Source organism: Ambystoma mexicanum, chromosome 4p, assembly GCF_040938575.1.
Source record: "Ambystoma mexicanum isolate Mex_15411 chromosome 4p, UKY_AmexF1_1, whole genome shotgun sequence".
In the NCBI taxonomy this organism is placed as follows: Eukaryota; Metazoa; Chordata; class Amphibia; order Caudata; family Ambystomatidae; genus Ambystoma; species Ambystoma mexicanum.
This window is the reverse complement of record NC_090927.1, coordinates 1,278,262,344-1,278,286,894: the sequence shown is the minus strand read 5'-3', so window position 1 is coordinate 1,278,286,894 and position 24,551 is coordinate 1,278,262,344. Positions and strand designations below refer to the sequence as shown.

Below are 24,551 nucleotides of genomic sequence, written 5' to 3'. Positions count from 1 at the left end.
ATGTGGTTTTGATGGATAAACAAGATTACATTGACATGGCCTTAGAACATCTTCATTCCCCTGGTTGTTATGAAGTACTTTCTGCTAACCCATTGCCCCAACTGCGTAACACCGTGAGCCAACTACTATCCAATTGGCACTCACGTGGCTAACTAACAGACGTGGAAAAACAATTTGTTCTTGTCAATGGTCCCAACGCAAAGATACACAAACAATTCACTCATATTCCTGAAGGGAGACCTATCTTAAGTGGGGGTGGGGGGATTATGGAGCCCATTTCCATTTATATCAATGAATGTCTAGCACCCTTAGTTAATTCGATCCCCACTTTTCTACGTGATACAATGCATATATTGCAAATCTTATCAGAACTGGTAGTTCTCCCAGGGATGTTGTTGGTCACGCTAGATGTCAAAGCCTTGTATACTTCGATCAACCATGCAAAAGCAATTGCAAGTGTAGACTTTATTTACCGTAAACACTCTGCATCCTATTTTGACCATATTGTAAGGGTTAAAGAAATGTTATCCTGTGCCCTAACTAATAATGTATTTTTGTTCAACAACACTTACTATAAACAACAAATTGGCGTAGCCATGGGGGCTAGCTATGCCCCAGCCCTGGCCAACATCTTTATGCACCAAGTTGAGGAACATTTTGCATTCGCTTACAATCCGTTTGTTCAATTTATTTATGTCTGGAAACGTTATATAGATGACGTGTTTTTGGTTTGGACGGGTACAGTAGATGGTCTTAATGACTTTGTTAACTACCTTAATAATAATGATTGGGGCATCTCATTTACTTATGAATACAGTGCTAGCAGCATCAATTTCTTAGATCTCACCATTACCCTGTCAGACAATTCAATTGTTACCAAAACATTTCAAAAGGCAACCGCAGTCAATGCAATTCTACAGGCTTCTAGTTGTCATAAAAAATCTGTTATCAAGAATATACCTAAAGGTGAATTTATTCGAGCCCTCAGGAATTGTTCCAATGATTCAGACTTTTTACAAGAATGTGCATGTCTAAGTGAGAAATTCCAAATGAGAGGCTATGATCGTAGTATAATAACTAAAGCCCAACAAACTGCACAGAACATGAAGAGGGTGGACCTACTCACCGCCAAGTCTAGACATCATTCAATTCATTCGAATAAATTGAAATTTATAACAAGGTACAACACAGATAGCTCTAAGCTGTACAAAATTGTTCATCGCCACTGGCATTTACTTCAGTTAGACCATGAGATCTCACCATGGCTGGATAAAACTCCGAACTTTATCTATAGTAAAGCAAGTAATCTTAAAAATATCCTGTCACCATCATTTATGTCTAGCCGCCAGCCTGCCAAAACTTGGCTCTCGCAGAGATCTAATAATGGTTTCCACAAATGTGGAAGATGCACAATGTGTTGTCATGCACTTGAGACTTCTAGTATTGATTTTGGTAAACTTGGTATGTTCAAGGTGAACTCTTTCGTTAACTGTAATACTAAATTTTGTGTTTACTGCATTCGCTGCCTTTGTGGAAAATACTACATTGGGAGTACGATTAGACCTCTTAAAATGAGAATACGTGAACACCTATCCACTATTTCAAATCAGGAGTCCAAATATCCACTTGCTACACATTTGCAACAATTTCATCAGCTTGATGACAAATCACAGATTACATTTGTGGGTATGGCTAAAGTATCTGTACCAGAACGTGGAGGCAACCTTACCCTCAAATTGAGACAATTGGAAGCACGGTTAATCTGCCAATACCGAACCGTATCCAATGGCCTCAACAGCGACCATGAACTATCTGTGTTTCTTTGATGTCTGGGTGCTGAGTTGCACCAGACCTGTATGGAGCTCCATACTTGTTTTTAGATACTAATGATGGGAACTGTCAGGTGTACACAAGACCAATCATTTTTAAATTGGATTTATCAGAAACTTTTCTGTACAATTATTTCAACTAATTGGCTCCAAAACACGCAGCATCGAGAATTGGGGGACACTGGGTGTTTTAACCATGGCCCATGTCATCCTTCATCATTGCTAACTAGCCTCCAATACACAAGGTTGCAATAACTGCGCACCCTGTGAACATTACTTGTGTATCTGTATTTTGTCATTATGGGTAGATTAGGCCTATTAATAACAATTATGGCCTATGTTATCATTACTATTTGCTAACTAACACTAGCAAGGCGGCATTGTAAATTAACTTTCAAAAATGCATATAAATAATTACAAATTATCTGTCACTTCGTGCCAAATGGCCTCCTTATTTAGTACTAATTATCAAGTGATCACCAATTCAAATGTGTATGGACCTTCGAACCTTTTAAACTATAACTTGCGTTCACACCCAATATGGCCGCCAGAGCCTACATCAGAGCTCTAGTTGCTCAACTGGGCTTGACAGTATTAAATACGAGCTCAACAACCATGCGCGAGGATCCATTTCATCAGTTTGGGCGTAAACGCCGGTAAGTGAAGGTCTTTCGCGCCGTCCCCTAAGGATACTTTACCCTGGGGGGACACGCATGTGACCGTCTCGCCTTTGCGAGTGTCTTTTAATCAGTTAGGCGGAAGGCTCATAGACTTTAATTACCTGATGCAGACCATACTGCTAGTGAGTCCAAGCCAACGTGAGGCCTGGATGGGACTATTTTTCTACAGGGACTATTTTTTACTCGGGCGTGGTTCTAGGGAACTTCTTACCCGGAACTACTTTGGAGGCTATTTAAACCACGCCCGAACAACAGCACGCGCTTCGCGTTATTCTGCATCCAGCAGCGTAACGCTCACCGTGCCTGCAGTCTGCATCCAGTCTTCTGCCACGCCCGCCTCGAATCTGGAGCTACTAAAAAGGTGAAAGAAAAGGACAAGATTAGAAAACGAACTATTTCGAATTCCTCACCTGATTTCGGATCCATCTTGCCTCCGGACCTGGAAAGAACATCATTTCAGTACGCGTCGCATCTCCAGCTGCGGTGCCGCGCCATACTCACCAGTCCTGGCAGCATCTTTCGATTCGGCGCTGCCTCCATCTTTTCTTCGCCGAACTCCGGCACCTGAGGGACAAAAGAAAACAACAAGGTGAGCCGAGAAAACCAACAAATAAAACACTTATCATCATAGACTTACCTGATTACCACCGGAGGCATTATTCTATAACTCTCCACATCTTCATGTTCCGCACCTGCAAAGAGAGAGAAAACAACACGTTAAACACCGGCAACATTTACCGGACGGTGTCAGGTAATACAGACCACCAACTGCCACGAGGGGTATCTTCTCACGATCTTAGTTGCAAGACAAGGAAGGAAGGAGGGAACAAGAGTGAATCATCGGACATATTGAACTCTATGAACTTGATACTTATCGAACCTTGCCAGGAACCTCAGAGTCAATACTCTCCGGAAACTCTCCCACACCTTCAAACCAGTGAAGTAACTGGCATCAACGCGCCCCTGCAATCCACGCAGGATGGAGAGCTCATCATTTAAAAACATAAGGTGAGGTTCCTAAAAGGGGATATCGGAGGTGACAAGAAGGGAGAAGGAGAACAGTGGGAGGGGGCTATCACTCATATCCACGGGTGGCTAAATCCCTTTCTCCACTTTCAGGAGAATACTTCTACGGATCAAGCAGACAAGATTAGGCGGGCCAGTCCAGACAGTCATCTCGGCACTACGCATCACGTTGGTGGAGACCGCAGCTGTCCGGGTCCGATCGACGCCCCTGTGGGAACCAGGTGAGCGTAACGAGAAGATTCTTGCTCCATGGTGGCTGCTGCCTCCACGCTTGCTGGTTTCTTAGGTGCAGCCTTAGTGTACTGGCTCATGGGACGTTGGGTTTTTGCGCTTCCTTTTGTCATCCACCCGAGGTGAACTGCAGGCCCACGCTTGTGGGTGTGCGCTCCTTCAGCGCAGTGCACACTTCATGAAAGCTTAAGGTTGCCCGATGTACCACCAAGAGGAGAGGGGAGTTGGAGCATGTGCGCCTGGACAGTCAGTCATGGGGAGTTGTACCCGCTTGTTGCTTTTTGCAGACTGCGGGTGTCCTCCCAGTGCTTTCGTGGTCTGTCTGGTAGTAGGCGGAATATTGCAGGCCTGTCCTAGTTCCACTGCATCAACAGGTGATGTCAGCGCTGTTCCTTAGGTTGCCACGGGGATTCCCCCAGGCAGGATTGCAGGTAGCAGATGCTGACATAGTGTAGGGAGGAGTGCAGCAATGGAGTATGACTGGACCGGCCTGTCCAGTTATGGGTAGGTTAGGTGTACGTACCCGGGTCCCGCCATTTCTCCAAAGGTGGTGGCCCAGATATTGGGTATGTGACGGGTGCACAAGGTCCAGGCGAGCTGGCCCACCTCTATCTGCTGCTGTCATAAATCTCCCCCCGTCTCACCTGTGATCGGGATCTCCCTTGTTCGGCCGCAGGACTCTTCCTGTGGGTGGTTCGGGTCTTGAATAGGCTCGCCCGAGCCTCGTCAGGTTGCAGAGCGCGTTCAGAGTTCCGGGAAGTTCGTGGTTCCAGGGTGTCCAGGATTAGCGATAAACAAGCAATGTAGGGGGGAAGTCCAGGAACAGGAAAAAAGGCACGGAAGGAAGTATGAGGTTCAAGGAAGCAAATGTAGAGAGCAAACACACGTCGGGTCACTATCGAAGATAGCGTTGAGACGCACGGACCCGCAGGGGCGTGACCAATTTATAGTACGTGCTACGACGTGAAAGATAGTGTGTAGCACGGAGCTTGGTACGGCCATGTTGGGAGGAACAAGGAGTACAAGCCCTTCGTGACAATGACCATGAGGTCCAGAAGGGGCAATTTCGCCGGGTCATGATAGCATGCCCCCTCCGAAGACTGGTTCCTCCAGGCTTGCCTGGGTGAATAAGATGGAATCTTCTGAGCAAACGAGGGGTCTTTAAATTAGAAACTGGTTCCCATGTTCTCTTGCTAGGGGGGTAGCCTTTCCACTCGACCAGATATTGTAATCGACCCCTTCTATACCTGGAATCACATATCCTGGACACCTCATATTCCAACTGGTCGTCCACAACAACAGGTGTGGGTTTGAAGGGTTTTCGAGTAGAACTAACGTAGGGTTTCAACAGGGAAGTATGGAAGACTGGATGTATCTTCTTCCAGGAACCCGGGAGCTTAAGTCGGAAGGAGACAGGATTGATGATCTCCTTTATAGAAAATGGACCATAATAGCGAGGAGCCAATTTGTTTGGTCGTAGATGTCGAGGTAACAGTTTCGAGGCTAGCCAGACTTGATCGCCAACTGAATAGGAAGGTGATGGTCTTCTCTTAGAGTCCGCATATCTTTTCGTTCGAGTCTGGGCCTGTTCTAACTGATCCTTGGCCTCTCTTTGTATGTCGATCAGCGTCTGAATCCAAGAGTCAAGGGTAGGTACCGGAGTAGATTCTGGAAGAACTGATGGTAAAACAGACAGATGATAACCTTGACTGCAATAGAAAGGGCTGATCTTGAGAGCGGAATGATCCGAGTTATTGTAGGAGAATTCGGCTAAAGGTATAAGGAGAGACCAATCGTCTTGAACCTTGGTGGCAAAACAACGAAGATATTGTTCCAGGGTTTGATTTACTCGTTCCGTTGCCCCATTGGTTTGTGGATGATAGCCTGAAGAAAGGGCACGTTGGATTCCTAGAACACGACAGAGATGTTTCCAGAATTGTGAAATATATTGAGGTCCCCTATCCGAAATAATCTTGGAAGGGAGGCCATGAAGACGAAAAATATGTTCCAGGAAAATTCCAGCAAGTTCTGAGGAAGATGGTAGTTTATACAATGGTGTAAAATGAGCTAGACGAGTGAACAAGTCAATGGTTACCATGATGGTTGTATATCCTCGGGAAGGTGGTAATTCAACAATGAAGTCAGTGGCAATAACTTCCCAGGGTCTGGTTGGCAACGCAGGTTGTAGAAGTAGACCCGCCGGCCTCTGATTATCGTATTTGTTCTGACTACAAATTGCACAGGTCTTGATGTATTGAACTACACTGGACTTCATCCCTGGCCACCAGAACTGTCTTTGTATAAGACGGAAGGTGTTGGTTACCCCTCGATGGCCAGAGTGAAGAGTATCATGGCATAGATTCATTACCTTCTGTTGAAGTTCTTTTGTCGGAATGACCACTGAATTGTTCTTGAATAAATATCCTTCCTTGATTGTCAAACGCCAGGGAGTTTTCTCGGATATGTCCTTCCAGAGTTCAGATGATTGAGTCTGTACTCTGATTTCTTCCAGGAGATTGATCGCTTGAGCTACAAAGATTGTAGGTGGAAACATTTTAGGATAGATCTTATCCTCCAAGGGAACGTAGTCGGGACGCCGAGAAAGGGCATCGGCAATCATGTTTTGCGGTCCAGGAACATGTGAGATTTGAAATTGATATTGAGCAAAGAAGTAGGCCCATCGAGCTTGTCTACTGTTCCTGCACTCCATGGATTGTAGGAGCTGAAGATTTCGATGATCAGTACGGACTTGAACTGGATATTTAGCACCCAGGAGTAGATGTCTCCATTCAGTCAAGGCATGACGAATGGCCAATAACTCCTTCTCCAGAACTGAGTAGTGAGTCTCACTGGTAGTCAGGGTCCGTGAAAGGTAAGCAATGGGATGTTCCAACTTATCATCGGATTCTTGTTTTAAAACTGCTCCTATGGCGTAATTGGAGGCATCTGTTTCCACTAGAAAAGGACGATTTATGTCAGGTTGGGCCAGGATGGGGGCCTGAGTGAATTCTTTTTTCAAGTGTTGGAATGCCTTGTCTTGTGGTATAGACCAGTTGAATGGAACGTCTTTCTTCAGGAGATTAACAATGGGTTGAACAATCTCGGAAAAGGTGGGAATGAATTTCCGGTAGAAGTTGGCAAGCCCCAGGAAGGACTGTATTTGCTTTACAGATGTTGGGGCGGGCCAAGCCAGTATGGCCTTCACCTTTGAAGGATCCATACTAATTCCTTCTGAACTAAGGACAAACCCCAGATAGTGAACTGATGTAGCATGAAACAAACATTTTTCTGGTTTGGCTAAGAGTTGATTTTCACGGAGACGTTGAAGTACTGCATGTACTACTACATGTTCTTCATGTTTCAAGGAATCCTTTGAGAAGATCAATATGTCATCCAGGTAGACGATAACATTGAGAAATAACATGTCAGAGAATACCCTATCCATAAAACGCTGGAAGACTGCGGGAGCATTAGTCAGACAAAAAGGGCATGACTAGGTATTCAAAGTGACCAAAGGGTGTTCTAAAGGCCGTTTTCCATTCGTCTCCTTCCCGGATACGGATCAAATGGTAATCACCTCGGAGATCCAGTTTCGTGAATATCACTGCACCTCTCACAGCTTCAAGGATATCCGAGATCAGGGGTAGTGGGTATCTATCTTTCAGGGTGTGTTAATTTAGGCCCCGGTAGTCCAGGCAAGGTCTGAGCTCTTTGGTATCCTTTTTAGGAACGAAGAACAATGAAGCACCAGCTGGTGATTTTGAAGGTCTTATGGTGCCATTCTCAAGATTAGTGTCTAGGTATTCCCGGAGGGCTCTCTTTTCTGGTTCTGAAAGGATAAACATCCTGCCAAAGGGAATCACTGCTGAGGGTTCAGTATCTATGGCACAGTCTTCGGGTCTATGTGGAGGTAAGGCTTGAACGATGGCAGTAGAGAATACATCAGCATACCCTTGATAGATCTCTGGAACTTGTACAATATTGGAAACCATGAGTGGTGTCTCTGGACACCTTGGTGGACCTTTAGGGGCTGTGACTGAGGTATCCAGGTTTAAACAATGGTTCATACACAACTCCGAGCCCAGAAATAAGGATCCGGCCGTCCAGTTGATATATGGATTGTGCCTTTGTAACCAGGGCATGCCCAAAACCAAGGGGCAATGGGCTGATTTTATAATGTCAAACACAATTCTTTCTTGATGATGATTTATGGAAAGATGGATCTCCCTTGTTTGCAGACTTATGGGTCCTGAGGAAAGAGGTCTTCCGTCGATCGCTTCCACTGGCTGTGAAAAACTTCTTGCTTCATGTTATGACTTCTGACCCAATCTTGATCAATGAAGACTCCCATTGCTCCGCAATCCACCAAGGCCAGTATGGGGTAGACCTTGTCCTTGGATGGCGATAAAAAGGCCTGTAATATCACCAATTTGTTTTGTCCAGGAGAGTTCAAGGATGGAATTGATGTGGAGCAAACATCGCTCTCCCGAAACCTTGCTCCATTTAGGATCGGGAGCTGGCGTTTCCCGAGCGTCAGGGAGGAGCCAGAGGACATTCTTTAACTAGATGTTTATCCGAGGCTCAATAAATGCATAAGCCTGTGTGTATTCTTCTTAACCTTTCCTGCAGGGAAATTGGTCCACGAAAGGCTCCAAGTTGCATGGGTTCAGAATCAGTGCTCGGACTATTGGCAGATTCTGTCCTTGTAGTATTCTCTAGGGAGTATCTTTGAATTGATACTTTATTCTTTTTCTTTTCGGCCTTTCTTTCTTGGATTCTAAAGTCTATTTGCATAGACAAGTCCAGGAGGGCCTGGAATGAACTAGGATGTGCCACCCTGGCTAGCTCGTCCTTAATCTCTTCATTTAGACCTCTGCGAAACAAGGTAAAACTGGCTTCCAGGGGCGAGTCCGCCTCTTTGGCTAGCTGTTTGAATCTGGTAACATAGGTCAACATGTCTTGGGATCCTTGTTGGAAGTCAAGTAGCTTTTCTTGAGCACTGTGAACCAGCTCTGGTCGTTCGAACATGGTCTTGAGTTCCGCGATGAACCCTTCATAATCATCCAGGAGAGCATCCCCTGAAATGAGTAATGGAGTGGCCCATGTAAGGGCATTACCGGAAAGATGCGATATTATGAAGCCCACCTTAGCCCTAGGAGTTGTGAAATAGTAAGGCTTAAAGGTAAAATGTACCAAACAAGAATCCAGGAATCCACTTAAGGTCTTTGTTGAACTGTCGTATTTATCAACCACTCCTCCCAATAATATGCTGTCCTTGTTCGCGGAGTCGCGTGACAAGACGAGCTGTTTTAGCGCCGCATTCTCGGCTTTTATATTCTGCATCTCTGTGGAAAGTTCTTGCATTCCGCGCATCAGGTCCTGAATAGCATTCTCCATGGTAGAATCCATATTGATCGTTCTGCATCTCAAACTGTCATAAATCTCCCCCCGTCTCACCTGTGATCGGGATCTCCCTTGTTCGGCCGCAGGACTCTTCCTGTGGGTGGTTCGGGTCTTGAATAGGCTCGCCCGAGCCTTGTCAGGTTGCAGAGCACGTTCAGAGTTCCGGGAAGTTTGTGGTTCCAGGGTGTCCAGGATTAGCGATAAACAAGCAATGTAGGGGGGAAGTCCAGGAACAGGAAAAAAGGCAAGGAAGGAAGTATGAGGATCAAGGAAGCAAATTTAGAGAGCAAACACACGTCGGGTCACTCTCGAAGATAGCGTTGAGACGCGCGGACCCGCAGGGGCGTGACCAATTTATAGTACGTGCTACAACGTGAAAGCTAGTGCGTAGCACGGAGCTTGGTACGGCCATGTTGGGAGGAACAAGGAGTACAAGCCCTTCGTGACAATGACCATGAGGTCCAGAAGGGGCAATTTCGCCGGGTCACGACAGCTGCTGGTCTTGTCATGTTGGGGGCTAGGTTTGCACAGGGCCTCTCCCGTGCTGTGTGTGTTGGGAGGCTTACCTCCAATGAAGACACCGGCCCGCAGCATGATCTGATTCAATTGCAGTCTGGCGTGCCCGAGGGTGGGCACGTACTTCTTTCCACCGACTCCCACCCAGTGGTCGCCGCTGATGCATCCCCCTTGAGCAGTGTATATGGGCCTGCAGCGTGATCAAAGCTGCAAGGTCGCATGATGTTGGGGACGGGGCCGAGTGCGGCACGCCAGCAGCTCTCTCTGCTGCGGGGAAAGCAGCGTCCCATTTCTCGGCCTGTGGGTCTCCGCTTGGGGCTGCGGAGCGACCGGAGCGCAAATAAGAATGCCCGGTTTCAGTGGGCATTGTAGTTGCAGGGTCTGCAGAAGGAGTTGTGTGGCCGAGGAAGCCACCCGGAGCGGGAGCTCTTGACAGAAGCCACCATCTTTATTGCCGCGCAACAGTCATTGTGAACATTTTTCTAATACATTTCTTCACTACTGTCTTTTTAAGAAAAACATATATACTATTTCTTAAGACAATTAACTAAAAGCTCAACTGTCTAGAAAAAGCATTACTGTGTTCTGATACTATATTTGAAAGCTATATGAAAGTATTATTAAACATTTTAATTTACACATTAAAAATTAAACATTGTTAGGTAATTTATTTTAAAAAATACTAAAAGGTTCCACAGCGTTTTAACTAATAATGCAACTTTAGAAAAACAACATTAAAACAGTATACATTTTTGACAGCTCTGAGTCAACCCCCCCAAGACATCAAGCAACTCAGCGTTTAACCTTCGTTTTCACTGAATTATGCTCACATATTGTATGAAAATCTGAATTCCAGGGGAAAACCAACACCCAATATATATTGGAGCAAGTGTCACCCTCTAAATAGTAGTCTCTCACTATCAAGTCCCTGGATAGTAGGAACTCGAGTTAACTTACGAAGATTGGGGTTTGTGCTGGTTTCCTGAACTTCTACGCCAAGATGATCAATGAAAATTGGAACTTGTTCCTCTTCTTTCCTGAAACTAACATCAGTATCGATAAACGAAAATCCTGTAAAAGGAAAGTTAAACAAATTAGAGTTTTAAATGTTGAATATTTAAATATAAAAGTCCATCACACAGGAGGATCTAGACAGAGAGTTCAAATTGTTTTAATCTCAGTAATTTACTCACTGCCAAAGTCAGTGATTTGAATCTTTCAGTTTTAATGACATTCTTCCTTCATAGTAAGAAGTTCAAGCTATTTAAAAAAAACACTGATTTTTTTCACCTTTACGCTAATCTTTCTTTTCAAACATTAAAATAACAAACATGGTAATGGGCGTTCACTTTTGTAGCATGTGGTTAATTTCATCAAATCTCTACCGGGTATATGTGTAATTCTGAAAGTAAATAAACAATGCTACACAACAATTTTGGTCTTGAAATAAACAGGGATTATAACCTACAAAGAAATAGCACATTTACAGACTTGCATGGTAAGTAGTAATGTTTTGAAACACTTGGTAATGCATTTGAAGAGGATGTCCTCAATTGCAAAACAGTTATTATGGCAAGAAATTGATTCTGTGAAATGATGAGAAAATGTATGGTCCAGAGCACCTTTTATTCAACGAGACGTTTTGTTTAAGGTATTGGATAAATTCAGTGGAGTTGATATCTTTTAATGAATTTGAAAAAAGCCAGTATATTCCATACCTTCTACTTTATCTTCACTAAGATCATCAACACTTTCTCTTTCTTCTATATCCTGAAGATGGTTCGGATATAGATTGCCCTCTGATTTTACCCTAGGCAGAACATCAGGGCTGGCAGGTCTGTCACCTGTAGCATCAAAGACAAAAAACATAGTTTACGCCCACTACAGATTCATGTGTAGTGGATTTCACAAGTAATTTCATAGTTCCCCAGTGCTGGTTCCTGTTCATTAAAAACAAAAAAGAGTAAAACTACACTTGTCTCTGAAAACCAGTGTCATAATTTTTCAAGTAAGCGGTTTCTGGATTTTTGTGGGAATAGTGCCAATTGTTTTAGTCTGCTGGTTTCTATAAGGCATAGAAAAATACAGTTACAGGGACAGTTTCGAAGCAAAATATTGCAAACATATGTGAAACACTGCCTGGTATTTGTTTTTTGAATGGAAGCATAATCAGCCTCAATCAATGTCAAAATCCCTGTTATTTGTAATAGCTTGTGTTTACTAATGGATCACATTAATAGGATGAACCCACAATCAAATTAAAAGCACATTCATGGCATAATATATCACAATAAAAGCATCACATAAATCATAAACAGTTTTGAAATTAGCAATATTCCTGGAGCCACAAGCTCTTTCAGTTCAGTTTATTTAAGCCATTAACTTCCATGAATCCACAAATACAGAAAATGAGATTTACAAAAAGGGTGACATTTACAATTGAATAAACCTTGCCAGCTTTAAACAAAATTAATTATACAAAATAAATAGAATGACACCAGCATCTTTTACCAGAATTAAATAAAGCTTAAACATAATCCAATCGTCATTTACCCTGCTCAATAACTAAAAATAGATTCTCCCTAACCAATTGATGTAAATACCTCTAAGGTTTTGCTGTGACATAGAGCTAATCTCATAAAAGACTGTAAAGCCAGTTAGCTGGAAGGGATGAACCAGAAAGTAGAAACAACACTGCAGGAAGAATTTGTGTAAAATACAACTGCTTTAAGATTAAGGTAATGGTCTTATATCTAACAAAAATGGAGAACAGAAAGAAAATACATAATAATCTCAACTGTTTGGGGACAGAATGCTTCCTTTTGGCCAGGGTATAAAAAGAATGCAAACCACCCAAATGGGGTGAATCCACTTCCCAGGTTTCCTAAATTAAAATGATAGAATGATGACAGAACAGGATCAAGACATTAGGATCCACAAATTGCTGCTCAATCGCAGTAACGTATAATGATAAAATAGGCATTTCCCTTGATTCTATATAGTTTTTAGAGGTGGTAAAATTAACACAAAAATGCCCATACAATCTTAAAACACAGACAAGCCTTACACATATGCACATATGCACATATGATAAATTATCCTCAATGGAACAAATCTATTTCGTAGTTATAATGCACGGCAAGGAGGGAAAATACACATTGCCCGGTATACTGACAAGGGTTTATCCTCCATTGATTGGGCCTATGCATTCATCCCCTAAATTGGATAGAAAAAATGGAGGGGAACAAAAAGAATTTCCCTGTGGTCTCCAGCACTGACAAATTATAACTTAATAAATAATTAACTCTACAAGCACAATCCACCCTCAAGTTCTTCATTCTCCTGCCCACCCTTTGCACCCGTCTAGCCATTAAAACATCTTGAGCATTGGTGAAAAGACCAATCTCATTTGTATTTATCCAATGGGGCTAGTATTTATCAAAGAATATGCATTCACTACAGTTACTACAGTTACTAAATGAAGTTCAGGAACTTGGACTTAAGGTGCTGCCCCCAGGGGCAGATCTAAGTTATACAAATTGTGACGAATCCCAAGATGTCGTCATTGTTTTCATAGGGGGAGTGCCTTCCCATGGGGCCAGGGAGGTGAGGCTGCTACCCGATAGTCCCCCTGGGGGTGGTACTTAGCGGGTGGATCTCATGGGAGGGGAAGCCCCTGATGGTATCAGTGACGTTCATCATGGGAGAACGTGGTACCCGCATATCACTGACACTTCTCCTTTACCCCCACACTATCCACCTCTACCATTGTCATGGTTCGCCATTTCCGACCCTTTTGGACTTCATGGTCCATAGCGCACCGCAACATCGGATCTGCTTACGGAACCACTGCCTTCTAGCGTTTACGCATGACGCCCTGCCTCGTAGAAAACAGGCACGCCCCCGCGACTCTGCGCGTCTCAACGCTACTCTTCCGAGTTCTCGGCAAGTGTGCTTGTTACCTCTTCCTCCCATTTATTCCCCCTTTTTCCAATAGTTATCGATCCCTTTTTGCTCGCGCCTGAAGGCAGCTCTTCCTCTTCCATACCGGACCCTTGTTCAGTGCTTCCGGCTTACCCCCTTGCACTCTGTGAGCTCTGCAGATTCTTCCTGGTCCTGTTCCTTCCTGGACTCTGCCTACCTCATCCCTTCCTTCCTGGATATTGAATGCTTATCTGCTTTCCGACGCTGGTCGCGGTCATCACGCTGGACCCAGGGGATACTCGCCCTTACCTGTACAAATCCCGGGCGTCCAGGAACAAAGAAAGATCTCTGTAGAAGAAGGCAACCAAAGACAAACAGGTGAGACGAGGGGCTGAGTGTGACAACCATCCTATCCGATATATTGCTACAGAACGCAGGAGGTAGAAAGGACTGAGACGAGGAAGAGGGGATGTAACTTCCATGAGGATCAGAGACAAAGCACTGTGACCAGTAGGAAGCGCGGATCTGCAGTAATCGAGCAGAAGAACCTGAAGGAGCGGTCTAGTCTACAACTACAGACCGTGTTGAAGACCGGCATAAAAACCGACAAAGGACTTACTAGAATGAGAGATCCTACTTGGAGAAACCTAGAGTGTGGTGGACGCTCACTGCAAAGAGCAGAAGGAGAGGACCAGGTCGGCGAGGGGCGGGGAGGACGCTGTCCCATGAACCTGGCAAGAAGAGGAGAAGGTTGGCTGGGAAAGGCACCGGCAGCGAGGCACTGCAGATTGCGGTCCAGCTCCAAGAGACATGCCAAGCAGGGCCAGGAGCCACAGAGCAACTGTGGCAAGCCAAGAAGAGTGCCAGAGAGTCGGCGAGTCAGAGAGGCACGGGGAAGCTTGCAACCGAACAGAGGACTGCAGCCAGGGCCCTAAAGGTACTCGAGTAGCTGAGTCTATTGTTGGGGACCGCAAGAGTGTACGACTAACCCTAAAGCCTACATTATATAAGAAGTGGGAGATAGAGAACGTAAGAGAAAACTGGTGAAGACAGTACAAAGAGAATAGAGTCTGGGACCCTTACCTGAAAAGGACTAATCATGGAGCAAGAAGACCTAATCTTCCTTGTGACAGTACTTGGGGGGGTTGACTCAGAGCTGTCAAAGAAGAAGGAAGAAGGCAACAAGAACTTTGAAAACAATATATATGAAGACTCTGCTCGGCACTGGCTTCTCACTTCACCACTAAAACTCTCTCTCCTCTTCCTCTTCCTCTCCCTCTAACTCTCAGCCCCTCTACGGCCGCCTCTCCCTCTCCTCCTCTGTTCTCCTCTTTCCCCATGTTCACTCCTGACGATGTTTCGAGACAAGTCCGATCTATGAAAGTATCATCCAAGCAGGTGCTCCGCTACTCCTTCAGAACCATCAAGGATCACATTGACACCCTCGCTCCGGCCTTGGCCGATTTCTGCAACCACTCTTTTGCCACTGCAACTTTCCCCTCCCTCTAAAGCACTCCCTTGTGCACCCACTCCCGAAGAAGCCTTCTGCCGATCCTTCCTCTCTGGCAAAATACCACCCATTCTATGTCACTCCTTTCCTCGGCAAACGCCTGGAAAAGCTGGCCATCTCCCAGTTTACTCTCCAAACCTAATCTGTTGCTCTAACCTCTCACTCTTCAACCTTTACTTGGCATCTCTGGACCATCTCATCTCTACCTTCTCTCTTAACTTTCCGTGTTATGCGGATGGCACTCAGCTCTCCTCCAGTATCCCCTTGGCCTCCTCTCCTCTCTCACACATTCCTGATTGTCTATCTGCGATTCAGGAATGGTGTGCCTCCAATGATCTCTGCCTGAACGCCAGTAAGACTGAGATCCTTCTCATTGGGACCCCTGCTCCCGTATTCCCACTTTCACTCTGGCGGCCCTCCTTGGGCCCTCTACCTGCGCCTTCCTGTGAGGCAAAAAACATTGGTGTCATCTTCAACTCCACCTTCTCCTTCTCCCCTCACATCACAGACTTCTCTAAGAAGTCCCACAACCAGCTGAACCTCTTCAGAGGTATTCTTCCCTTTCTCACTTTACCCCAGAAACACACTGCCTCCAGAGTCCTTGTTCTCTCTAGGCTGGACTACTTCAACAGCCTCTTTCTAAATCTGCCTGCCTCTGCTATTTGCCCTCTGCAAATAATCCAGAAAAAGGACTGCAAGACTTGTCCATGGCCGCAAGCCCAGGGATCGTATCTCTCCAGCCCTAAAATCTCTCCACTGGCTGTAAGGATCAAGTTCAACACCCTCTGCATTGTCCACAAGACTTTCTAGGGCCGGGGACCACACTACAACCAACTCTCTCTTCCTAAGCACTTTCCTTGTCGAGCCCTCCACTCATCCACCTCAAACTCTCTCAGGGTCAGATGCTTCTCCAGGCTGAGAATGGGGGAAAACAGCTTGCCTGCCTATTTTACACTTGACCAGGACCACCTCAGGTTCCGGAAGCAACTCAAGACTTTCCTTTTCGCTTCTGCGTTCTCGCTCTCCCCTGCTGATGTTCTTGTCTACTGCACTAATTGGTCAACTGGCCTCCCTCTAAACCTTATATGGACCAGGCTCCTTCACGGCCAGTAGCCCCATACACTGCCTCCGTGCCTTCTGCGCACTAGGGACTGTATCTGCAACCCTACAGTCCCCTGCCTCCTTGCACTTACTTAGAACCGGCCACCCCGGCGGCAATTACTTGAGCTATGCTTATTGCACTCTCCCTTTCTCTCCCCCAGGCACTTCTCTTCTCCCTTCGCCCTGCACTTGCATGATCTGAATGACACAAGGCCTAGTAAGATTGTATGTTTTGTCCTCCCTTTGTCCCCCCCTTACTTGTCTTGTCGCGCCTAGAATCACTTGTGTACAGGCGCGTTATAAATGACTTGTCATATCATATCATCCAGGCTCCTCTTCTTCGTCGTAGTGCCTAGTAGAAGGGAACCAGCCCTTCCAACTAGGGTCCGGGATGGACCACTGTTTGAAAAAGCCTGAGAAGGGCTGGTTGAGGAAGGGAGACATTCACCCACCAATTGTTCAACTGCGTCATAAGCCTGAGGAAGAATGGGGAAGGGAGCCATTCCCCCACAAACTGTTGAACTGTGTCATAAGCTTGAGGAGGTTAGGGAAGGAGACATTCCATTCCACAACCAATTGTTGAACTGTGTCACAAGCCTGAGGAAGCTTGGGCAAGGGAGGCATTCCCCCCAACAGTTGAAACTGAACTGTGAGAACTTTCAAATCAAGGAAGACAGGGGAAGGGAGATATTCCCCAACAGTTGGAACTGAACTGTGAGAACATGCGAATTAAGAACTGCCTTTTGTCCAGGGGAAGGGAGACATTCCTCTGGACTAGGAAGATACTCTTTTGATTTAGTTTAGCAAAAAGTGAGAGAGTCAGAGATAGGCTTCTGACGTATGACTTTGGACTCTTGATTTGGCATCCTGACTGAGGCATTAGTATTTTTAGTTGAAGCAGGGAAACCCCTCTTAGAGTTAGAGCAAGATAGGGTTTTCTTTTCATTTTGCCGCTTGAATAAAAGTCTATAACAACCACTATGACTCTTCTGTGTGAAAGTCTTACTTCAGCACCCTCACAGTATATATTTTATGAGGCCTTGAGTGACACCATGATTTTTTTTAACAAGTTACCACATGTGCTATCCAGATTCGGCATAGAGTTTAAAGCAGCCTTTGGATTATGCGTTGGCCCAACTTCCCTTCCTGTAAATGTGATCTGGATACAATGAGCATAATGAGAGAAAGACACGCGGCAGGCAAGCCGAGCGTGACAGAAGGAGACGCCACAAGCCGGTGAGTGTCAGGGGAAGACACGTGACCACCGGGGCACGCCTACAATGTTTTTGAATACCGAACTAAATGGAACTTTAAAAATTAAGCAAAACAATGCTTATTGAATACCGAACCAAATGGAACTTTAAAAATTAAAAGAAACAATGCTTATTGAATCCAGAACTAAATGCAACTTTGAAAATTAAGAGAAGCAATGCTTATTGAATAGCGAATTGAATGGAACTTTAAAACGAATCAAAACTAATGCTTATATAATACTGAAACAAAATGAACTTTAAAATACAGTGAAACCAATGCATATTGAATACCAAATTAAAGAGAACTTTATAATTAAGCAGCATGAATGCTTATCAACACTGAATTGAATGAAACTCTGAATTTAAGCATTCTAACTGGTGAATGGAGTAAACCGATCAAATAAAGTAGACAACCCAAATGCCCATGTGAAAACCAGTTACAGAAGAGGGCACAAGAGTGACAGAGAGGCACATGAAGGTGGGTGTGAGTAAAACCCCCTCAACTAACCTTTTATGAATAAATGCAAAGCGACGAGGCCAAAAAGACTGTGATGGACGTGTGACAATTGATGGCAGAGCCAAGAGGCTGATAAGGAAAAGCCAGAAGATTGTAAAGCTACACATTAAAGTCAAGAGCCTGAAAAGTCAGGGATATTGGTTGTGTGACCAGTGATGGGTGGACCCTTTGTTCTGACAACTGCGCCTAGACCAGTGAACCCTAAATGTTTCAAATCCAAAGACACTGTGGGGATGAAGGAAGTGAAAGTCTTGGGGAAGGGAACCCCCGAGACTTGTGCAACTACATTGTTTGGTGTTGAGAACAAAGCCTCAAGACCTTTTGTTTTTTGTGAACTTGGGGAAGCGAAGACTGTGAGACGGTGCAAAAATCCTTCGCTCAGAAAATTCAGAAGGCCTCAGATACCATAACAGCCAGAGACACCCCCAACAAAGAGACAACCATATTGGCAGGGCAACACCGTCAGCTGGAGGTTGAGAACTTCCAGTTCCTTCCCATCTACGAGGAAGAGATGATGAAAGTCTTAGCAGCAATGAAGTCAACCTCATTTGCTGAGAATATAATTCCCTGAGAATAATACTTGAGAATAAGGAAATGTTCGCACCGGTGCTGACCAAAATAGCAAATGCCTCCTTCGGAGAAGGCTCTGCGCCCCTCATAAAAAAGCCTGGGCTAGATCCCAAGGACCGAGGGAATTTGCGACCCATTACAAACTGCAACTTCCTGTTGAAAGACCTGGATAAAATAGCGACAGCTCAACTACAGAAGCATGTGGAAGTTAATCACATCTTGCATGATCAACAATCCGGCTTTCGTACCGCACATAGTACGGAGACAGCCATGTTAGATCTGCAGACCGACATGCTCAGTGTATTGGATAAAGGCAAGACAGGGTTGCTTATGCTACTGGCTCTGAGTGTGGCGTTCAATCTAGTAGATCACCAATTGCTCCAACAGGTCCTCGAAAAAGTAGCAAACTGCTCTAAAGAAGCATCCGCATGGCTGGCATCTTTCCTGGCCGACAGGGAAGCCAAAATTCACTGGGGGAGAAATTCTACAAGGCAGCTCTCATAGAATACGGAGTCCCACAGGGGGCTAGTTTATCCCCACTACTTTTCAACCTGTATATGAGATGTCTGTGTGAGGTGCTGGAAGGATTCAGAGCGTTTTTCACAAACTACACCGATGACACCCAGTTAGTGGTTGGGTTAGTCGCTGACTATCTAGAGGACAGCACCAAAATATCGATGCTATATAACATCATTGAGAACTGGATGATGAGTAACTGGATGTGCCTCAACAGCAAGAAGACAGAGATGATGATATTTGGCACCCATCAAGCGCGAGCCAAACTGGGGCCAGAGTATGAGGCCTTTGTCATCAAGGACACCCACATACAGGTGTTAGAACAGGTAAAAACCCTTGGACTCGTCATGGAAGCATCGTTGGGAGCAGATGCTCAGGTGCACCATCTGCATAAAAACAACTCGTATCATCTCCACCTACTCAAACCCATTTGGCCTTATCTGAGCAAGAAGAACACTGCCACAATTGCAAGAGCCACCATTCTGTCCCATTTGGATTACAGCAACGCGCTCATGCTCGGGGCTAGTAAGAACTGCCTGGAGAAATGCCAGGTCATGGAGAACAATGCTATCAGAATAATAAAAGGAAAGTCCAGAAGTGAACACATCTCAGAGGACAGTATAGCACTGCACTGGCTAAAGATCGAAGACCGGATCCACTTCAAATCCCAGACTTTGGTGCATATGTGTCTTCATGGTACTGCACCAGAATACCTAAAGAAAAAGATTACACGCTATCATCCCAATCGAGCCTTGAGATCAGAGGCTCTGGGTAGGATCACAGTGCTACCACATCGACGAGCGACAGGGCTGGGCAGGGCCTTCTCCGTTATGGCAGCAAGGGAATGGAATAATCTCCCTTTTGCTCTTAGACTCGAGCTGAGCCACAGGGCTTTCAGAAGGGGCCTAGAAACATTAATCTTCAAGTAAACGAGGGCAACCATGAGTAAGATGAGCAGTTCAGTATAGGCTGTTTTGTCTTTTTTGTAGTAACCCAGTTTTATATGATGTGCCCTGATGCCTGCGGGCAGTCAGCGCGCTACAAGTACATAAATAAATAAATAAATAAACAGAGGATTGGTTTTGAACTATATTGAACTGCATTACCGTGAACTGGAGAAAGGTAATCTTGAGACTTTTTTGTGGAACTTTCTTATACTTGAGGAAGGGGAGCTGAAAGGAAGCTGCGAGCTGGAAGAAGCTCAGAACTTTGAGTTGAACACTATTTCTTTTGATTCTGACATCCCTACACTTTGGTTAGCTTTAGTTGTGCGGGCAAGGTTAGGTTTTGGACATAGACAGACTTTTAAGTTGAACTCTGTGAAAAACCCGGGAGTATTCTCCCATTGTCTTCCTGTGGATCCTCTGTTCGGGGGGCCAGAGACGAACCAACATTGCTTGATCACAACCCTGGGGTTGGACAAGCGAGGGAGAATCATCCGAGTGGAGAGTCTCAGGGGACAGGTGGGGGAGTGCCTTTATGTGAGACATGGTATCCCCCTCAGTCCTGCTATCCATCAGACTCCCCTGCCTCAGCCTTAATGGGTAAACTCCACTCACAACCCATGACTCAAAACCCCTCCTGAAAATCTGGCAACCAATCCAAGGAATCAGAGGCAACCTTAAACCCTAGGATCAAACAATCACTCCCACTATTCCGTGTTCAGTAGACCATTTACCTAACTGTACCACTGGGCATAAGTATTGTATTGTATTTTGTTATTTATATAGCACTCTTTCCCCACTTGTGTGCCCTCAATGCGCTTTTTCCTTGGTTGGAACGCCCTTGGTGTTAGGCAGAATCCTGTGCAGTTCCCTTGGGAACCACTGCAAGAAGATTAAGACTACAGGAGTAAGCAGTAAACCCAATTGGTAGCAGTGTGCACCACCCAGATTTACCTGGTAGCTGTGGCTGAGCAGTCAGACTTCTCTCAAGAAGAGTAGGGCAGTATACAGAGGATACACAATAGGGCTAAAAACACAGTAGAGCAAGCAAACACTGACCAGAGCTTGGTATCAAAAGTATATCATTATTTATTTAACACACACTTAAGGAAATACACTAGCACTATAAATCAAAGCAAGTTCAAACACAATCAGAAAAGTATACACACCTCCCTTAAGAATTATTAGACAAGTCTAAGTCAAAACACCACTATTTGTAAAAACAGATGCAAGTGCGTAACTTAGATGGCACTCCAATAATTAAATAAAAGGGAGAGAAAAAGGCAGGTCATGAAAATAAAACAGTTCCCAACACTTTTCTAAGACCAATACAAGTTAGTGAAGGCAGAGTCTACTGTAGAGCCAAAGTTCATAGGCCAGGCCGACTTTAAATGGAACAAGGTGAAATGTGCCCAAGATCACACAGTTTTAGAAATGCATTCAAGTCTTTGTAAAAATGTTCAAAAGAGGTTGGGTTGATTCAGAAGGTAAAGTTAGAAGGTCTGGGGGCCAACCCAGTTGGAAAGCCAAGGATTTAAGGGTCACCTTTAGCAAACCGTAGAAAGGGAGGCCAGGTGGAACACAGTGGCCCTCATTACGACCCTGGCGGAAAGTGACTGACCGGACCGCCACAGCGTAAATAGCGTTTCCGCCATTGCACGATGGAGCAAAGTGCGGCCCATTCCGACCCATCAGGCACGAGCACCACGGCATGGCGGAAGAGCAAAGTCCGCGATGGCGGAAATGACCCCAAAACGGCCCACACCGCCGCCGTACGGCGCCCTAGGTGCAATACCGCCACCCATCTTAGCGGACACCGCAGTGAGCGCCAACCGGAAAGTACGGTGACCGTAAATATACGGAAACGGAAGTAAAAACATGGGCCCGGAACGGGAAACAACACGCCGTACACCTATAAAACCACAAAATCCACACAACCACTAAAAACACTACCCTGAGACACATCCCAACCCGTCATCCACCCTAGTGAAACCAAGAAAAATGGGAAAAGTAGCGAAGAAAGCGTGCAACCGCAAGCGGCAGGTCCACTTCTCCCGTGAGGAACTCACCGTGCTTACAGAGACCCTCCAGGAGAATGCCGCCGCCGTCTTCTCCACGCAAATGACCAGGACGGCACTTGCGAACAAGAAGGCCATATGGGCCCTGGTGGCACAGCGGGTAAGTGCGGTGGGGACCGCACCCCGCAACCCACAGCAATGCAGAAAGGGATGGGACGACCTGCGGATACGCGTCCGTAGCATACTTTCTGCCAACCGCAACATTGCCACAGCCACCGGGGGAGGATCGGAATCACCCATCAAGTTGACCCCCTGGGAAGAAATCTGTGCCTCCACCATTGGAATGGAGAGCATAGAGGGAGTCGGAGGGATGGAGAAAGGAGTGCAGACATCCGGAGAATCCGGTAGGTGGCCCAAATAAAACCATGCCAAATCCACAATGTCCAATCATGTGAATCACATGTGTCCACATAGCGCAACAGCAACACATGGCCAGGAGAACGTCCACACACATTGGCCTGATAGCGCACTTTAAAACTCACAATAAATACATAAATAATTAAAAACCCCAAAAACACCCACTACACGTGCAGCAGGCACACCCTAACTGCAGGCTGCCAAACAACTGCACCCTCACTCCACACACAAATGAAAGCACCTCCAAGGCCCCGACCCAAATCACCCTCAGGTACCACCCCAATGCATGTGATACATTGCCATTCCAATTCCCACAGACCCATTAATAACGCTCGCCCTCCTTTACTCCACCACAGGGTCCGATCCAAACGACGAGCTTCAGGACACCCCTACCAGCACACCTGCAAAGAGGGCCAAGACCAACGGCCAAAGACCCTCCACCTCAGCTGCACGCATCAAGACACGGCAGCAGCACAAATCAAGTGGCAGCACAGAGGAGGGAACATCAACAGGCACCCCAGCAGCCAGCATGCCCATAACAGCAGCACCACAGGTCCCCCCAATGGATGCCACAGAAGGCACTGCCTCTGGTGGCAGCAGCACCATAGGTGACACCCCATTAATGGCAGCATGCTCCGACACAGAAGACGGGGATGTCGAAGTCAGATCCATCCATGACCTGTCCCAATCCCCCTGTCTGTTCCATCCCGTACACCATGAGGATACCACGCAGGGGCACCCACAAGACGACGACTGGCCATCCCCCACAAGCCCTGTGGCAGGGCAACATGAGGCGAACAGCCACTCTGTGACACCACCGCAAATGGCCATGGCCCAGCAGAGGCAACAGTCCCTCGACCAGTTAATCGTGCAACAGCAGCAACTGGCCACGCTCCTCAAGGACCATGCCGATGAATGTGGGGGCACTAAGGCAGACATAGAAACATCAACTGAGACACTTAGGGCAGAAATGGAGAGAAGTACAGAGACACTAAGGGCACAAATGGAGAGTAGCACCGAGTGCCTGAGAGTACAAATGGAGAGTAGCACCGAGAGCCTGAGAGTCCAAATGGAGAGAAGCACCGAGAGCCTGAGGGGGGAACTGCATGCGACGTCCAAAGACGTATGTGCCGAACTTGCCGCAGTGCGCCGTGTGCTCACTGAGCTCTCACAAACCCTTAGGGACATGCATGGACGTGAGCAGGCAGAGACATCATCCGTTGCAAGTTCCGTCCAGGGCAGCCCCCAACGTAGATCTGGGAGGAACCTGCGCTCCACAGGCAGGGGTGCCCCTGATACCCGCAGAGGGGGCTTGCAATAGCGACTGCCCACTGACAATGAGCATCTTTGGACACTGGTGTTCGGGGGGGAGGTAGGAGGGTGGAGGGGGTGTGTTGGGCTCACTTGGGTGGCGGGTCGATAGGGTGTTCAACATGATATCACATATGCCATAAACAATGCACGATCAACCAATGAGATGTGTGGACAATGATCTTTGTGTACTAGGCCATCATAGGCGTACAGTCCATATTGTGCATGTACCAGACACACACAGTGCCACGAGTCCCGTGTCCATGTATCAGCCACCAGGCGTGAGTGCTAGAAGCATGCATCAATGAGATGCTGACGAATGTCACGGCCCTCCTGTGCCTCGCGGACTCCTTGAGGTGCTGCCACATCCCCACCCTCATCATGACCATCTTCAGGTGCTTGCAGTTCTGCGTCAGGGGGCATGGGCACATTTCTACGTACGCACATGTTGTGTAGCATGACACATGCCATCACCATCTTTGCAACCTTCTCATGGCGGTACAGGAGTGCCCCGCCAGACCTGCTGAGGCACCGGAAACGAGTCTTCAGTAGGCCGAATGCCTGTTCTATGACTACACGGGTACGTGAGTGGGCATGGTTGTAGTCCTCCTCATGCTGGTCCCGTGGGTTCCGGACTGGTGTGAGGAGCCATCTCTTCAGTGGATATCCGGCATCACCTGTATGTGGACGATAAACGAATTATGTGGAATGCCATTGCTACGTACGCACCCCCCCCCCTTCCTGCCAGGTCATTGCCGCATCACATACCCCACATCATCATGCAT

The 24,551-nt window shown here is 46.2% G+C and overlaps 1 protein-coding gene across 1 annotated transcript in view; it reads right to left on the bottom strand.

The window, feature by feature from the left end:
* LOC138453800 (zinc finger protein 282-like) overlaps positions 1–24,551 on the bottom strand; it is a 504,037-nt gene that overhangs the window by 197,261 nt on the left and 282,225 nt on the right. The window contains exons 4-5 of the mRNA XM_069606968.1: positions 11,404–11,529; positions 10,643–10,756 (exon numbers count right to left, since the gene is read on the bottom strand). Coding sequence (XP_069463069.1) covers positions 10,643–10,756; positions 11,404–11,529 — 240 coding nt within the window. The remainder of the gene's footprint in view (positions 1–10,642; positions 10,757–11,403; positions 11,530–24,551) is intronic.